Source organism: Dermochelys coriacea, chromosome 1 (assembly GCF_009764565.3).
Source record: "Dermochelys coriacea isolate rDerCor1 chromosome 1, rDerCor1.pri.v4, whole genome shotgun sequence".
In the NCBI taxonomy this organism is placed as follows: domain Eukaryota; kingdom Metazoa; phylum Chordata; order Testudines; family Dermochelyidae; genus Dermochelys; species Dermochelys coriacea.
The window spans coordinates 225557511-225571220 of record NC_050068.2 but is presented as its reverse complement, the minus strand read 5'-3'; the positions used below and the strand labels follow the sequence as shown (position 1 = coordinate 225571220).

General features: G+C 40.7%; 1 protein-coding gene across 1 annotated transcript in view; it reads right to left on the bottom strand.

Annotated features, from left to right (window-relative positions):
- Positions 1 to 13053, bottom strand: part of LOC119854596 (protein mono-ADP-ribosyltransferase PARP12-like) — a 72139-nt gene extending 59086 nt beyond the window's left edge. The window contains exon 1 of the mRNA XM_043515141.1: positions 12666 to 13053. Coding sequence (XP_043371076.1) covers positions 12666 to 12676 — 11 coding nt within the window. The 5' untranslated portion in view covers positions 12677 to 13053. The remainder of the gene's footprint in view (positions 1 to 12665) is intronic.
- Between the last annotated feature and the right edge of the window lie 657 nt (positions 13054 to 13710).

Sequence of the window (13710 nt, the reverse complement as noted above, 5' to 3'; positions counted from 1 at the left end):
CGAAACAGTCTCTGGTCCAAAGAGCTTACACTCTAAATAGACAAGACAGTCAAACAGTGACATGGAAAAGGACTTGCTGAAGGTCCACATAGAAAGTCAGGGGCAGAGCATGGAGGAGAATCTAGGTATCCTGCCTCTTAGTCTAATACCCAAACCATTGGGCCACATTGCCTCTCCAGCTTATGAGAGCAACAATCCCCAAGGTCTGATCACCCTAACATATGACAATTACACAAACAGCAAAACCGAATGGAGCAGCTGATTTTCAGTACATTGCGGGGGGGGAGAGAAAAGAAAAAAGATGAGATCAAGGCCTAGTAGTAAGCTAAAATATGAACATTTTGGTGGTGGGTGGGTGGTCTTTGGGTACATCTGCACTGAACACTCCTTATGGTGGAGTGTAGAGTACATACACTGCACATCCCCTAGCAAGGGTACAAATAGCAGTATAGATGGTGAGGCACTGCTTCGGTAAGTAAACACATGCCACAACCTTAGGGTACCTACCCTACGCTGCTCTCCACATGCCCAAACCCCTGTCTGTACAGCTATTTTTAGCAGTGTAGTCTGCCACTGCTGGAATCTTTCCCTGCTGCAGGGAAAGGCTCTGGCAGGGGGAGTCAAGGAGGAAAGGCTCTGGCAGCTCCCCCTGCTGGAGCCTTTCCCCACTGCTTCGTCCACATCAGAGGCTGTCACTGCTGCGTGCAGCTACACACTGCAGCAAAGTCACAGCCTGCTTTTAACTGCAGCCTGTACCTACATGTACCCTACATGCTGCTGCTAAGTGTGTGCAGTGTAAACAAAGTATCTTAGGTGCTTCACTTCTCCTGGCTTTGTTGAAAGAAGAGTATAGAAATGTCTGCTCATCTAGTTTGCAGCCACTAGATGGAACCAACACACCTTTCATTGCCTCTGTTAAAATTCACTTTGAAGAAAATACAGACTCTTGATAATACTTTGGCGTGACAGCTTCATATCAGTTTCTGATGAGTTCAGAGTAACAATATGGCCTGCACAGAGAGCGCTCCAAAATGTGCATGAAAGACTCTTAATTGTTATAATCTGAAAGACTACAGCTATTTGGGGGGCTTCTGAAGGATTACAGGCCAAAGAAGATTGTAACAGCCTGTAGTCCACTACATTGGACCTGGATGATCAGACCTTGGGTATTGTCCTTATAAAGCATGGTTGCCTCTAGGAAGGTAGTTTGTCTAGAAAAAAGAGCCAATGATTTGTCAGGTATGCTGGGATATATTCCTGCTTCTGCCTTTGAGTCATCCTGTGATATTGGACAAGTCACATAATCCATCTGTGCCTCTGTTTCACCAACAATAAAATGAGTTTAAATAAAGCCTACTTGAAGGGGGTGCTGTGTGTCTTAATGTATTAAATGTTGACCAAGCAACTAAATAGCCTGGGATAAAATGTGATAAGTACATAAGTGTTAAAAAAAACCTCAAACCTCAAAGCTTTGATGGTCACTCTGCTGCACATTAGAACCACTCAGAACTCCATGGCAGTAGGAGGGACAGAATCCAGCTCCTTTTCCAAAAGTTCAGTTACTAGTGGAGCTAAAAAGAGAATTTCCACAAATGGTTTTAAGACCTATGATGTACATTTGATTAATAATAGTTTGTATAACAGTAGAACAGAGGTTCTCAAACTGTGGTCCGTGGACCACCAGTGGTCCGCGAGCTCCATTCTGGTGGTTCATGGATAGTGACCTCTAAGGTGCATGCCTAGGTGGCCGCACATGAGAGAATGAAGGATCATGCACCTAATTAGTGGAGCCACACAGGCAAGGCTCCACTAATTAGGTGCCTGGAGAAGATGCACATGTAAGGTGAGGTGGTGGCCTTGGGGGAAATAGGTGGGAGGGGGCAGTGGGGTGAGAAAAGGGTGTGTATGGGGGGGAATTCGGGACATGCAGGGCTGCAGTGGCCAGAAAAAGAGGAGACTTTTCCCAGCTCTAGGGTTGCCTCTTTCCCAGCCCCAGCTTGGGGGTTGCTGCAGCCGGGGAGAGAGGGCACATCCATGGCATTAGAAAGGTAAGACTACTGATATTAACATGAGTTATGTACTTTTTTTTTTAATATAGTGCTTTTATCCAAAGTGCTTTACAATAGTTAGCAAACAGTACAAACAACATTTGGAAAGATCATTAAGTGGTCTGCCAAGACCCTCAGCAATTTTCAAGTGGTCTGCGGCAAAAAAAGACGTTTGAGAACTACTGCAATAGAACATATAGGTCCCAACCAAAAACAGGGCTCCATTGTGGTAGAGACTGTACATACATACAGTAAAAACAGTCCCTCCCCCGAAGAGCTTACACCCATAAATAGATAGTAGATGGGGGGGGGAGATGGTGGACAGACAAAGGAAGCATTGAGTCCTATCTAAAGCTCTACATACCCTAATATTACCACCACCATATCTTTACACCGTACATGGGGAACCAGGAATAAAAGGCACAGCTTCAGCTGGTGTCAACCATTATTGCTCTGTTGAGGTCAATAGAATTATGACAGTTTATAACAGCTGAAAAGCTGCCCAAGCTAGATTGCTCATCTGACCTTGAGTGAGTCACTCCATCTGCAGCAGAGCAAGGAATTGAACAGAGCTCTAGAGTGCCAACCCAGTGCTATAACTGCAAGACTTTACACTTTAACAGGCCTACTTCCATTTAGTAGAGGATACCAACCAGCTCATTACAGAATTATTTTTACAAATGGAGGGAAAAGCACTTTTGAAAACAGAATTATTTTTATGTCCTCTGAGAAGGCCCTCTGGAACTTTGCCTGCTTTCTGCCAGACATAATTCTCCGTCGACTACTATAGGCACCTTCAGGGAGGCTAGTATTTGAAAAAAGAAAAGGAGTACTTGTGGCACCTTAGAGACTAACAAATTTATTAGAGCATAAGCTTTCGTGAGCTACAGCTCACTTCATCGGATGCATTTGGTGGAAAAAGCAGAGGAGAGATTTATATACACACACACAGAGAACATGAAACAATGGGTTTATCATACACACTGTAAGGAGAGTGATCACTTAAGATAAGCCATCACCAGCAGCGGGGGGGGGGGAAGGAGGAAAACCTTTCATGGTGACAAGCAAGGTAGGCTAATTCCAGCAGTTAACAAGAATATCAGAGGAACAGTGGGGGGGGGAGGGAGAAATACCCATTCCCCATGGTATTTCTCCCTCCCCCCCCCCACTGTTCCTCTGATATTCTTGTTAACTGCTGGAATTAGCCTACCTTGCTTGTCACCATGAAAGGTTTTCCTCCTTCCCCCCCCCCCCGCTGCTGGTGATGGCTTATCTTAAGTGATCACTCTCCTTACAGTGTGTATGATAAACCCATTGTTTCATGTTCTCTGTGTGTGTGTATATAAATCTCTCCTCTGCTTTTTCCACCAAATGCATCCGATGAAGTGAGCTGTAGCTCACGAAAGCTTATGCTCTAATAAATTTGTTAGTCTCTAAGGTGCCACAAGTACTCCTTTTCTTTTTGCGAATACAGACTAACACGGCTGCTACTCTGAAACTAGTATTTGAAAGGGTCCTATGATTAAACTGGTAAAAGATGTACTCAGATCAAGGGAAGAAGGAGGACACCAGGAGGAATCAGGATTTGAAAAGGATACAAAATGGATGAAAAGTAGAACTATTGATGTCACAAAATAGATTTTGAAAATAATTGATTCCATGTAACAATTAATGACCAACTGCTGTTTGTGTTGGCTTATTGAATATGGTACGTTCTGCACATTATAACTGTCTGACTATCAGATAATTGAGGAAATTGCTCATGAGGAATTAGTACTATAGTCTGCAAAAGTCATTAAAGATTAATTTTCCCCAACTTGCATGGGGTGATATTGTGACTGTATTAATAGCAACCACATGGCACAGAGGGATGTGAAAATATTTGATTGCTTAAACCTCATGGGATGCAGATACTGCCAAACGTTGATTGATAGTCACTTTTCCTTCCAAATAAAAATTACCTATGGAAGTGGTAACTATATATGAGCAGCTCTTTTGAGGTATGTGATTTATTTCTTGTTTTTAATGGATATTCAGCCCATTTATATCCGAGTGACTACAAAGGACCTATTTAGAACCCATAAGGATAATCAGGATATAGAAGATAGAATAGGAATTAAACAACAATTATCCTTCTAATATATGGTCCTTCCCACTGAAGTGGCTAGTGTCTAATACTTCAGCAGAAGGAATGCCAACCCCGCATACTACATCCAGCCAGTTGTGCAGTACTCTGAAGCTGGCAGATGACTTGCTTCCTGATATCACTTGGCAATTAGCTTATATCTTGACGCATATAAATTAACAAGTGGAACTGGGAAAAACTATGAGTATTACTTAAAAAGTTTTTCCCCCTCCCAAGTTAAACATGTGTTTTCATAAGACTAATACTTCTGTTCTAACAATAAGAATCTCCTAGAGAGCCTGATCTAAAGCCTATTGAAGTCAATAGGAAACTTTCAATTTCCATGGGCTCTGGATTAGGACAATCTAGCATTTTTCAGCTAGAGATACTGCTCTAGTTTACAAATGGAGGGAAAAGCACTTTTGAAAACTGCACCATTATATTTTTAAAAAACCGTTTCAAACCAAAATAACACCCCTGTATTGTTTTAAGTGTTAGAGAATTATAGAGAAAAAATATTACAGATAAGAATAATATTTAATTTGAGATAATGAAAGATTAATAAGGGGTTTACAGGTGATTCATATTTTAAAGAGTTTATGATAGGCAAGCAAAGGTACATAAGAGCAGCAGCCAAAAGAAAAAAACCCTGAAAGTTTGAAGAAAATCTAGCTCTGTTATTAGACACCCCAAAGAACTGAAGTGTTATTGAAATTAAAATGAAAAATTAGAGCTAAATAAAATTAGAAAAAAGCTGTTGTGTTCAAATTAAAGGAACATAATTATGATTCAGATAACAGGGGAGGGAAATTATTTACAAAGCAATTATTAATTCTGGAAACCTCTAGGGTGATGTGAGATATGGAAACTGAATCTGAGAAAGATCCAATGAAAATCAACATCTTTGTAAAACTTTACCAAAATTCTGCATTTATCAGATTCAAATGGTGGCAAATACAGGCTTGGATTTTTTTTTAAATGTGCAAAATAGAATGATCACAATTAAAATAGATAAAGAAAATAATTAGAGGAGGAAAGCTTAATGGGAGCTGAAAGTGTTCACTGCTTGGTAAAAAGCACTCATACCTTCCAGCATCAAGCCCCAAGAAAGGAAAAAAAGTCAACCAGGGCAGGTGGTGCAGGCTAGAGGGAGGGGTGTCTTTTGGTTAAAGCACTGCATTGGCATAAGGAAATTTAATTCCCAGCTGACTTCCTGTGTCATCTTTTGCTAGTCACTGAAGGCCTGATTTTTAAAGGTGCCTAAAAATGGAGAAGCACCTAGGATTTTCAGAAGGCCTAGGCACTAACTCCTGCTTTTCAAAAATGTCTCTAGGTACATCTCTGCATCTGTAGACTCCTAAATAGGATCAGAAATCTGTCCTTTAGTTGTTACTGTTTATTGTTTGTAGGGTGACCAGATGTCCCTAAAAAATTGGGACAGTCCCAATTTTTGGGTCTCTCTCTTATATGGGCTCCTATTATTCCCCCACCCCATCCCAATTTCACATTTTGTGTCTGGTCACCCTAATTATTTGTATTCTAATAGCACTTAGAGGGCCCATTGTGGTAGACTATACGAATGTGGGGAAAAAGACAGTCCATGAAAGAATTGGCAATCTAAACAAGAGACAAAGCAAAAAGACAACACTCAAGCATGGTGTGACAGGTACAAGTGTTTTTTAGTTATATTAAAAAACTGGGGTATAGGAGACCATAGATCAAATGTTGCTAACGCTCATGCTCACAATATTTCCTGTTTTTCTTGGTGTCCAGCTCCTAGTGTTATGTGATTACATGAGAATCAGTTTTCCTTTTTTAATAAAGTCCTCCCTACTGTAGAGAAAAAGCTTGAAAATGTGAATCCTAAAAGCTCAAACACCAGAAGGTCAAAGTAAAACCACAAATTTATTTTTCCAATCTCATAATTCTTGAGGTCCTGCCTCATGACTCTTAATAGGGTTGGTTATGCTGTGGATCCAAAAACTATTGTCCTTGCCTTTAAATAAATAAATACATCCATACAAATAAAGCATGATAGAAATACTTAGCAGCAGCATTTCTAGAGATTTAGGTTTGCTAAGAAATTTATGAAATCCTATAAATACATTGTGCCACTGTCTTCTCTCATTTACACTGGTATTAATCTAGAGTTCAAACTGGAAGACTTTTTTTTAAACATGAAAGGGTAATTAGCCATTGGAAGAGTTTGGCAAGTGATGTGGAAACTCCACCTTCACTTGGAGTCTAAAATCAAGACTGGCTGTCCTAAAGAACATGGTTTTGTTCAACCACAAGTTGAGCTAGATGCAAAGTGAAATCTATGGCCTGTGTCATGCAGGTCAGACTAGATCATAATGATCCCTTCTGGTCTTAAAAAAAAAAAATCTATGCATTAAGTCAGCGGTATTATTCCAAGTTCATGATCATGTAACTCAGTGCATAATTTGGCCCTTATAGACCTACCCACCAGCCTCAGTACAAATGAATGGAAATTTTGCCTTTACGTGACGAACCAGGCTACTCTGAACAGTATCTCCATTTTGTATTTCTTTAGCCTTGGAACTACTAGCAAGAGAAATAAGAGCATAAACCCTGGAGAGCAGGAACAAACTCATATGACATCTAGTTAGTAATGCAAGATCCTACCCTCTCAATAGGAGAAACACAGGAAGTGATAGTAGAAGGACTGTCTCTGATCACTGAACTCCACTGATGTAAATCAGGAATAACTCCATTGAAATCAGTGTGAGAGCAGAACCAGACCCAAATTTGGCAAAATATCAGTGTATAGAGGGCAAATAGTCTGAGAAGTCTTACCATTTTGAATTGAGCCTGGCTACATTATTTAAAAGTGAGTTTTACATGGATCAGTAAAATTATGAAATATCTAGGAATCTGAACAAACAAATGGTTAGAAAATGCAACTGGGGATTAGCCATCCAAACTTTTCTTTTCCAGAATTATAGTAATTAAGACCCACTAACACTAAATTAATGGGGTGAGATTAGTATTATAAAGAGGATAGAGCAGCACAACTGAATAACTGTCCCCCAAATATTGTCAGTTGACTTTCCATATAACTACTTTTATAAAAGTCAAAACAAATACTTTGGCCTTTTTGTGGTAAGTGGAAAACAAATACCCAACAGGTTGAAATGAACCAAATTACACGATGGTGGAAGCAAAGAAGAGTTGAAACTGCCCAACTGAAAAAAATCAAATCAAATGCCTGGTAATGTGACATGGATAAATTCTTTACAATTACTGGATGCAACATCAGTGCCCCCAGGGAAACGCAGAAGAATATATTTGTAATGCCAGACGCTCAGGAAACTCTTTATTTAAATCAAAGATTTTTCACTCCACTAATCTCATTATAAACCATACATAGTAAACATGGAGTGAAGTACACTGTACAACAAAATTGGACCCAGGGAAAGGATCAGGGATGTTTTTTGGGGCGCTTTTAAAAAACATAAATAGGCTTCTAATATTTTGCAACAGCTGGATCCAGAAAGGAATTATAACTTATTTCACAAGGAACATTCAGCCCATGTCTAGACAGAACGTATTTTTCAACTAAGTTGGGTTAACCTGATTGAAAAGCCCATGCATAGTTTAAGAGCGTTTTAAATTATTTGAGCTGATCTGATTTTAGGCTAGAGGGAACCTAGCTTAAAAAGTGCTAAACTGTGTCTACAACCTGAGTGTTAAGGTGAATTAATTGAAAAAAAACCCACCTTTCTGCCTATGTAATAATAATATCTACCTCTTAATTAGCACTTAGCAGAACTCAAAGCATTTTACAAAGGAGGTCAATATCATTACTCCCATTTTAGAGATGGGAAACAGAGGCACAGAACAGGGAAAGTGACTTGTCCAAGTTCACATAGCAGGTCAGTAGCAGAGTCAGGAAGAGAATCCAGGTCTCCTGAGTCCCAGCTCAGTACTCTGACCGTTGGCGTTTTTATTTCCTTCTTCCTTTTTACAACCTACAAGCACAAACAGAAGCAAGAACTGACTTTTCACATGTATATAGAATATGTAGAAGTATAGAACTGGAAGGGAACTTGAGAGGTTATCTAGTTCAGGGGCTCTCAACCAGGGGCCCGTGGCCCACTGTGGGGCTGTGAACTGGTTTCAGGGAGCTGTGGGGCTCCGCAGCTAAAGCCTGGCATCCCAAGTCCCAGCAAACCTGCCAGGCTGAATCCAGGAGTGGAGCCTTGAGGCTGAAGCCCCAAGCTCTGGCACTCCCCATGGGGCTAAAGCTATGAGCCCCAGTGCCCCCGAGTGTCAGAAACTGGAAGTGGAGCCGCAGGCCTGAAGCTCTGGCACCTCTCCATAGGGTTGAAGCCCTGAGCCCTGGTATTTCCTGTGAGGCTAAAACCCCAAGCCCTGGCACTCACCATGGGGCTGCAGCCCCAAGCTCTGGTGCGCCTGCGGGGCTGAAACTGGAGCCACGGGGATGAAGCCCAGAGCTATGAGCCCTGGTGCTCCCTGGGGGGCTAAAGTCCTGAGCCCCAGCACCCCACACAGGGCTGAAGATGGAGATATGGTGCTGAAGCCTGGAACCCTGGTGACCCCTGCAGTGCTAACGCATGGCATATTTTTAGAAAGAAAATCCAATCTTGATTTAAAAATTGTGGGTGATGGAGAATCCACCATGACCTTGAGTAAATGGTTCAAATGGTTAATTACTCTCACCATTAAAAATGTATGCCTTATTTCAAATCTCAATTTGTCTAGCTTCAATTTCCAGCCTTCGGATCATATACCTTTCTCTGTTAGACTAGACTAAAGAGCCCATTATTATATATTTGTTCCTCATGTAGGCACTTACAGATTGTAACTAAGTTACCCCTTAACCTTCTCTTTGTTAAGCCAAATAGATCAAGCTCCTTGATTCTAAAGGCAGGTTTTCTAATCCTTTAATTGTTCTTGTGCCTCTTCTCTGAACCCCCTCCAATTTATCAACATCTTTCTTGAATTGTTGACACCAGAACTAGACACTGTATGGAAGCAATGGTCACACCAGTGCTTAGCACATAGGTAAAATAACCTGTCTACTCCTTCTTGAGCTTCCCCTGTTTTATGAATCCCAGGATCACATTAGCTCTTTTGGCCATAGCAGCATATTGGGAGCTTCAGCTGATTATCCATCAAGACCCCAAAAATCTTTTTCAGAGTCACTGCTTCCCAGGTTACAGCCCCCTTCCTGCAAGTATAATCTACTTTCTTTACATTTAGCCACATTAAAATGCATATTGTTTGCTTGCATCCAGTTTACCAAGAGATCCCAATCACTCTGAATCAGTAACCTGTCCTCTTCATTTTTTTTTTTTGGTCATCTGCAAACTTCATCAGTGATTATTTTATGCTTTCTTCCAGGTCACTGATATATATTAAAAAGTTAATTAGCGTATGGTCCAATACCCATCCCTGCAGGACCCCACTGGAGACTACTCACATGATGACAATTCCCCATTTACAATTAAATTTTAAGACTATCAGCCAATTTTTAATTCATTTAGTGTGTGTGCCATGTTAATTTTGTATCATTCTAGATTTTTTTAAAATCAAAATATCATGTTGTACCAAGTCAAACTTTTCAGAAGTCTGAGTATATTACATCAACATTACTCTTATCAACCAATCTTGTAATTTCATCCAAAAACAATATGAAGTTAATCTGACAGTCCACTTGTGGAGCTAGACAGAGTCAGGGAGTAGTATTGGTACATATTTGGAAGATATTCTTCACAACTAGAAGATCTTCTCAATTTAAAAAAAAAAAGTTTAAAGTCTACCAAAACCGAAACTCTACTGAAATTCAGTGGTTCCTACCTCACCCCTTCTAGATCTACCAATCTACTACAGAAGTATCTAATTAGTAATGTGGTTCTCCATTCTTTAGATCATTTCATAAGGGAGAGAGCTTCTCATGGAGCTGGTATCAAACGAACGCCTCAAACCCTTAGTTTTTCAAATGTTTACTTCTGTAGATTATTAAGGAGAACTCTATTGACCATTTGTGGTGCATTGATCACAGTTTGAGAATATGATCCAGTTGATCAAAACGCTTAATATCCCACTGTTGGCTTACAAAGGAAGATACACCATACTCTATGAAATTTACCTAGATTTCAGTAAGGCATTTGATACCGTGCCACATGGGGAATTATTAGTTAAATTGGAGAAGATGGGGATCAATATGAACATCAAAAGGTGGATAAGGAATTGGTTAAAGGGGAGATTGCAACGGGTCCTACTGAAAGGCGAACTGTCAGGTTGGAGGGAGGTTACCAGTGGAGTTCCTCAGGGATCGGTTTTGGGACCAATCTTGTTTAATCTTTTTATTACTGACCTTGGCACAAAAAGTGGGAGTGTGCTAATAAAGTTTGCAGATGATACAAAGCTGGGAGGTATTGCCAATTCGGAGAAGGATCGGGATATTATACAGGAGGATCTGGATGACCTTGTAAACTGGAGTAATAGTAATAGGATGAAATTTAATAGTGAGAAGTGTAAGGTTATGCATTTAGGGATTAATAACAAGAATTTTAGTTATAAGTTGGGGACGAATCAATTAGAAGTAACGGAAGAGGAGAAGGACCTTGGAGTATTGGTTGGTCATAGGATGACTATGAGCTGCCAATGTGATATGGCTGTGAAAAAAGCTAATGCGGTTTTGGGATGCATCAGGAGAGGCATTTCCAGTAGGGATAAGGAGGTTTTAGTACCATTATACAAGGCACTGGTGAGACCTCACCTAGAATACTGTGTGCAGTTCTGGTCTCCCATGTTTAAAAAGGATGAATTCAAACTGGAGCAGGTACAGAGAAGGGCTACTAGGATGATCCGAGGAATGGAAAACTTGTCTTATGAATGGAGACTTAAGGAGCTTGGCTTGTTTAGCCTAACTAAAAGAAGGTTGAGGGGAGATATGATTGCTCTCTATAAATATATCAGAGGGATAAATACAGGAGAGGGAGAGGAATTATTTCAGCTCAGCACCAATGTGGACACAAGAACAAATGGGTATAAACTGGCCACCAGGAAGTTTAGACTTGAAATCAGACGAAGGTTTTTAACCATCAGAGGAGTGAAGTTTTGGAATAGCCTTCCAAGGGAAGCAGTGGGGGCAAAAGATCTATCTGGTTTTAAGATTCTACTTGATAAGTTTATGGAGGAGATGGTATGATGGGATAATGGGATTTTGGTAAGTAATTGATCTTTAAATATTCAGGGTAAATAGGCCAAATCCCCTTAGATGGGATATTAGATGGATGGGATCTGAGTTACCCAGGAAAGAATTTTCTGTAGTATCTGGCTGGTGAATCTTGCCCATATGCTCAGGGTTTAGCTGATTGCCATATTTGGGGTCGGGAAGGAATTTTCCTCCAGGGCAGATTGGAGAGGCCCTGGAGGTTTTTCGCCTTCCTCTGTAGCATGGGGCATGGTTGACTTGAGGGAGGCTTCTCTGCTCCTTGAAGTCTTTAAACCATGATTTAAGGACTTCAATAGCTCAGACATGGGTGAGGTTTTTCATAGGAGTGGGTGGGTGAGATTCTGTGGCCTGCGCTGTGCAGGAGGTCGGACTAGATGATCAGAATGGTCCCTTCTGACCTTAGTATCTATGAATCTATAAAACCACCATGTGGGGGAACCCTTTACAATGTCAAATCTCCTGATACAGCAGCAGGAATGTGCTGGTCTGCCCAAGGGACTGCAGTGTTATAAACTGGAAGGATGGTCAGCAAATGAGATTTCTTCTCAAAGATTACACCAATTCAAATGGTCCTCTACATTGATACATACTACAGTAATGCTACAATTTTTACCAGCTGGAGAGGAAAGGATCAATATTAAGATGTTTGAATATTAAAATTAATTTTATTAAGGGCAGTATGGCATAGTAGACTCACTCATATGTAAAATAGATTTAAAATATCCTGACCGAGGGCCATTACAAATTTTCCCTCAGTAGACACTTACATAAGTTTCTATATTAGAACACTTCCTCTATAAATTCTCATTTTGTAAAATGAATTTAATTTACATTGCTCTTAGTTCACAATCAATTTTCTCAATCTCCCTTAAGAGTCTTCATAAATTCATATAAATTATTCTTATAAAAAAATCCTGAGGGAACGTCCCTTCCTTTTGCCGTTCAATGTATCAGTTATAAGCAGAGATGGGGCCCAAACCAAAACGTTGGCTCAAAGACACCGAACTATGGAGTAAGGCTGGGCTTGGAATCTGAATTCCCATCTAGATCCATATTTATAATGGCCTCATATATAATTAGAGGTATTTCTCCTAGGGAGTACATTACATAATAGTTTACATTGTCCATCATTTAGCTTCTGGGAATAGTTTAGGGTGTTGGTTTTTACCAGAGCAGGTCAAGATTGTTTTGCTATATGTATTTGTTATAGAATGGCTTTTCAAAACACAAGTGTTTGTAGCATTGTAGCAAAGCAACAACTCACCAGCACAGCATCTCCTACTGGTAATCTTAGGAATTAGCTCTTCAGCCCAGAGCACCCACTGCAAGCCAGTGTCTCACCTGCCTTAGGGTCTCCCCTCATGTCCCTTGTGGGCCCCAGTGCCCCTTACCCTAGGGTGCTGTTCACCCCAGTACTCCACAGTCTGGATCTCCCCTCCCAGGGAACCCCCAACCCTACCTTGCCTCAGTGGCTACTACCAGTCATCATCTAGCCCCCACTCACTGGGGTAGACTGCATTCTGTAAAGGCCACTCATCATTAGCAAGGAGATTAGGACCTGCTGCCCTTGCTATCCTCAGGCTGCTTCTCTGTAGCCCCAGAACCTTTTTGGGCCTTTGACAAGACCTGCAGCCTAGGGGTTTACCAGGCTGGAGCTGAGCTGAGCTGAGCTGAGCTCTGCTCTGCTCTGCTCTGCTCTGCTCACCCTTCCCACTCCAGGCTAGAGTAAAACTCTTACAGCTTCTGGCCCACAGCCCTCTTATAAGGGCCAGCTGGGCCCTGATTAAGTCAGCTACATAGTCAGCTTCCCCCAGCTGTTCTCACTCCTCTTTCCCCAGCCGCAGCCCTCTCCAGGGCTGCTTTTACTATTAGCTCCCCAAGACAGCCCTCTCCCAGGGCTGTTTTAACCCCTTCAGGACTGAAGCGGGGTAACCACCCCACTACAAGCATATTTTCATATCATTTGAAAATTTTCATTAAAATTAAAACTTATTTAAATTTTAATCAAATAGAAAAGGATTTTGTTGTTTGTTTTTTTCTTTCCCCATTTCTTGGGGGGAGGAAAGGGGGAACCCCATAAAACTGATCCTCTCCAATTTTTTTCATTTCAGTGTGAATTAAAGACAAAGTTTTTCATTTGTTAAAACAAAAATAAATACAAAATATTTCCACAATTTTTTTTCTTTTTCTTTTTTTTTTTTTTAAAAGTGGAAGATACCATTTTCAACCAATCTTAGTTTTGGCCTATAAAATCTTGTGCCTTATCTACACTAGAAAGTTTGTAAGTGAAGATGCAACAAATACAGAAA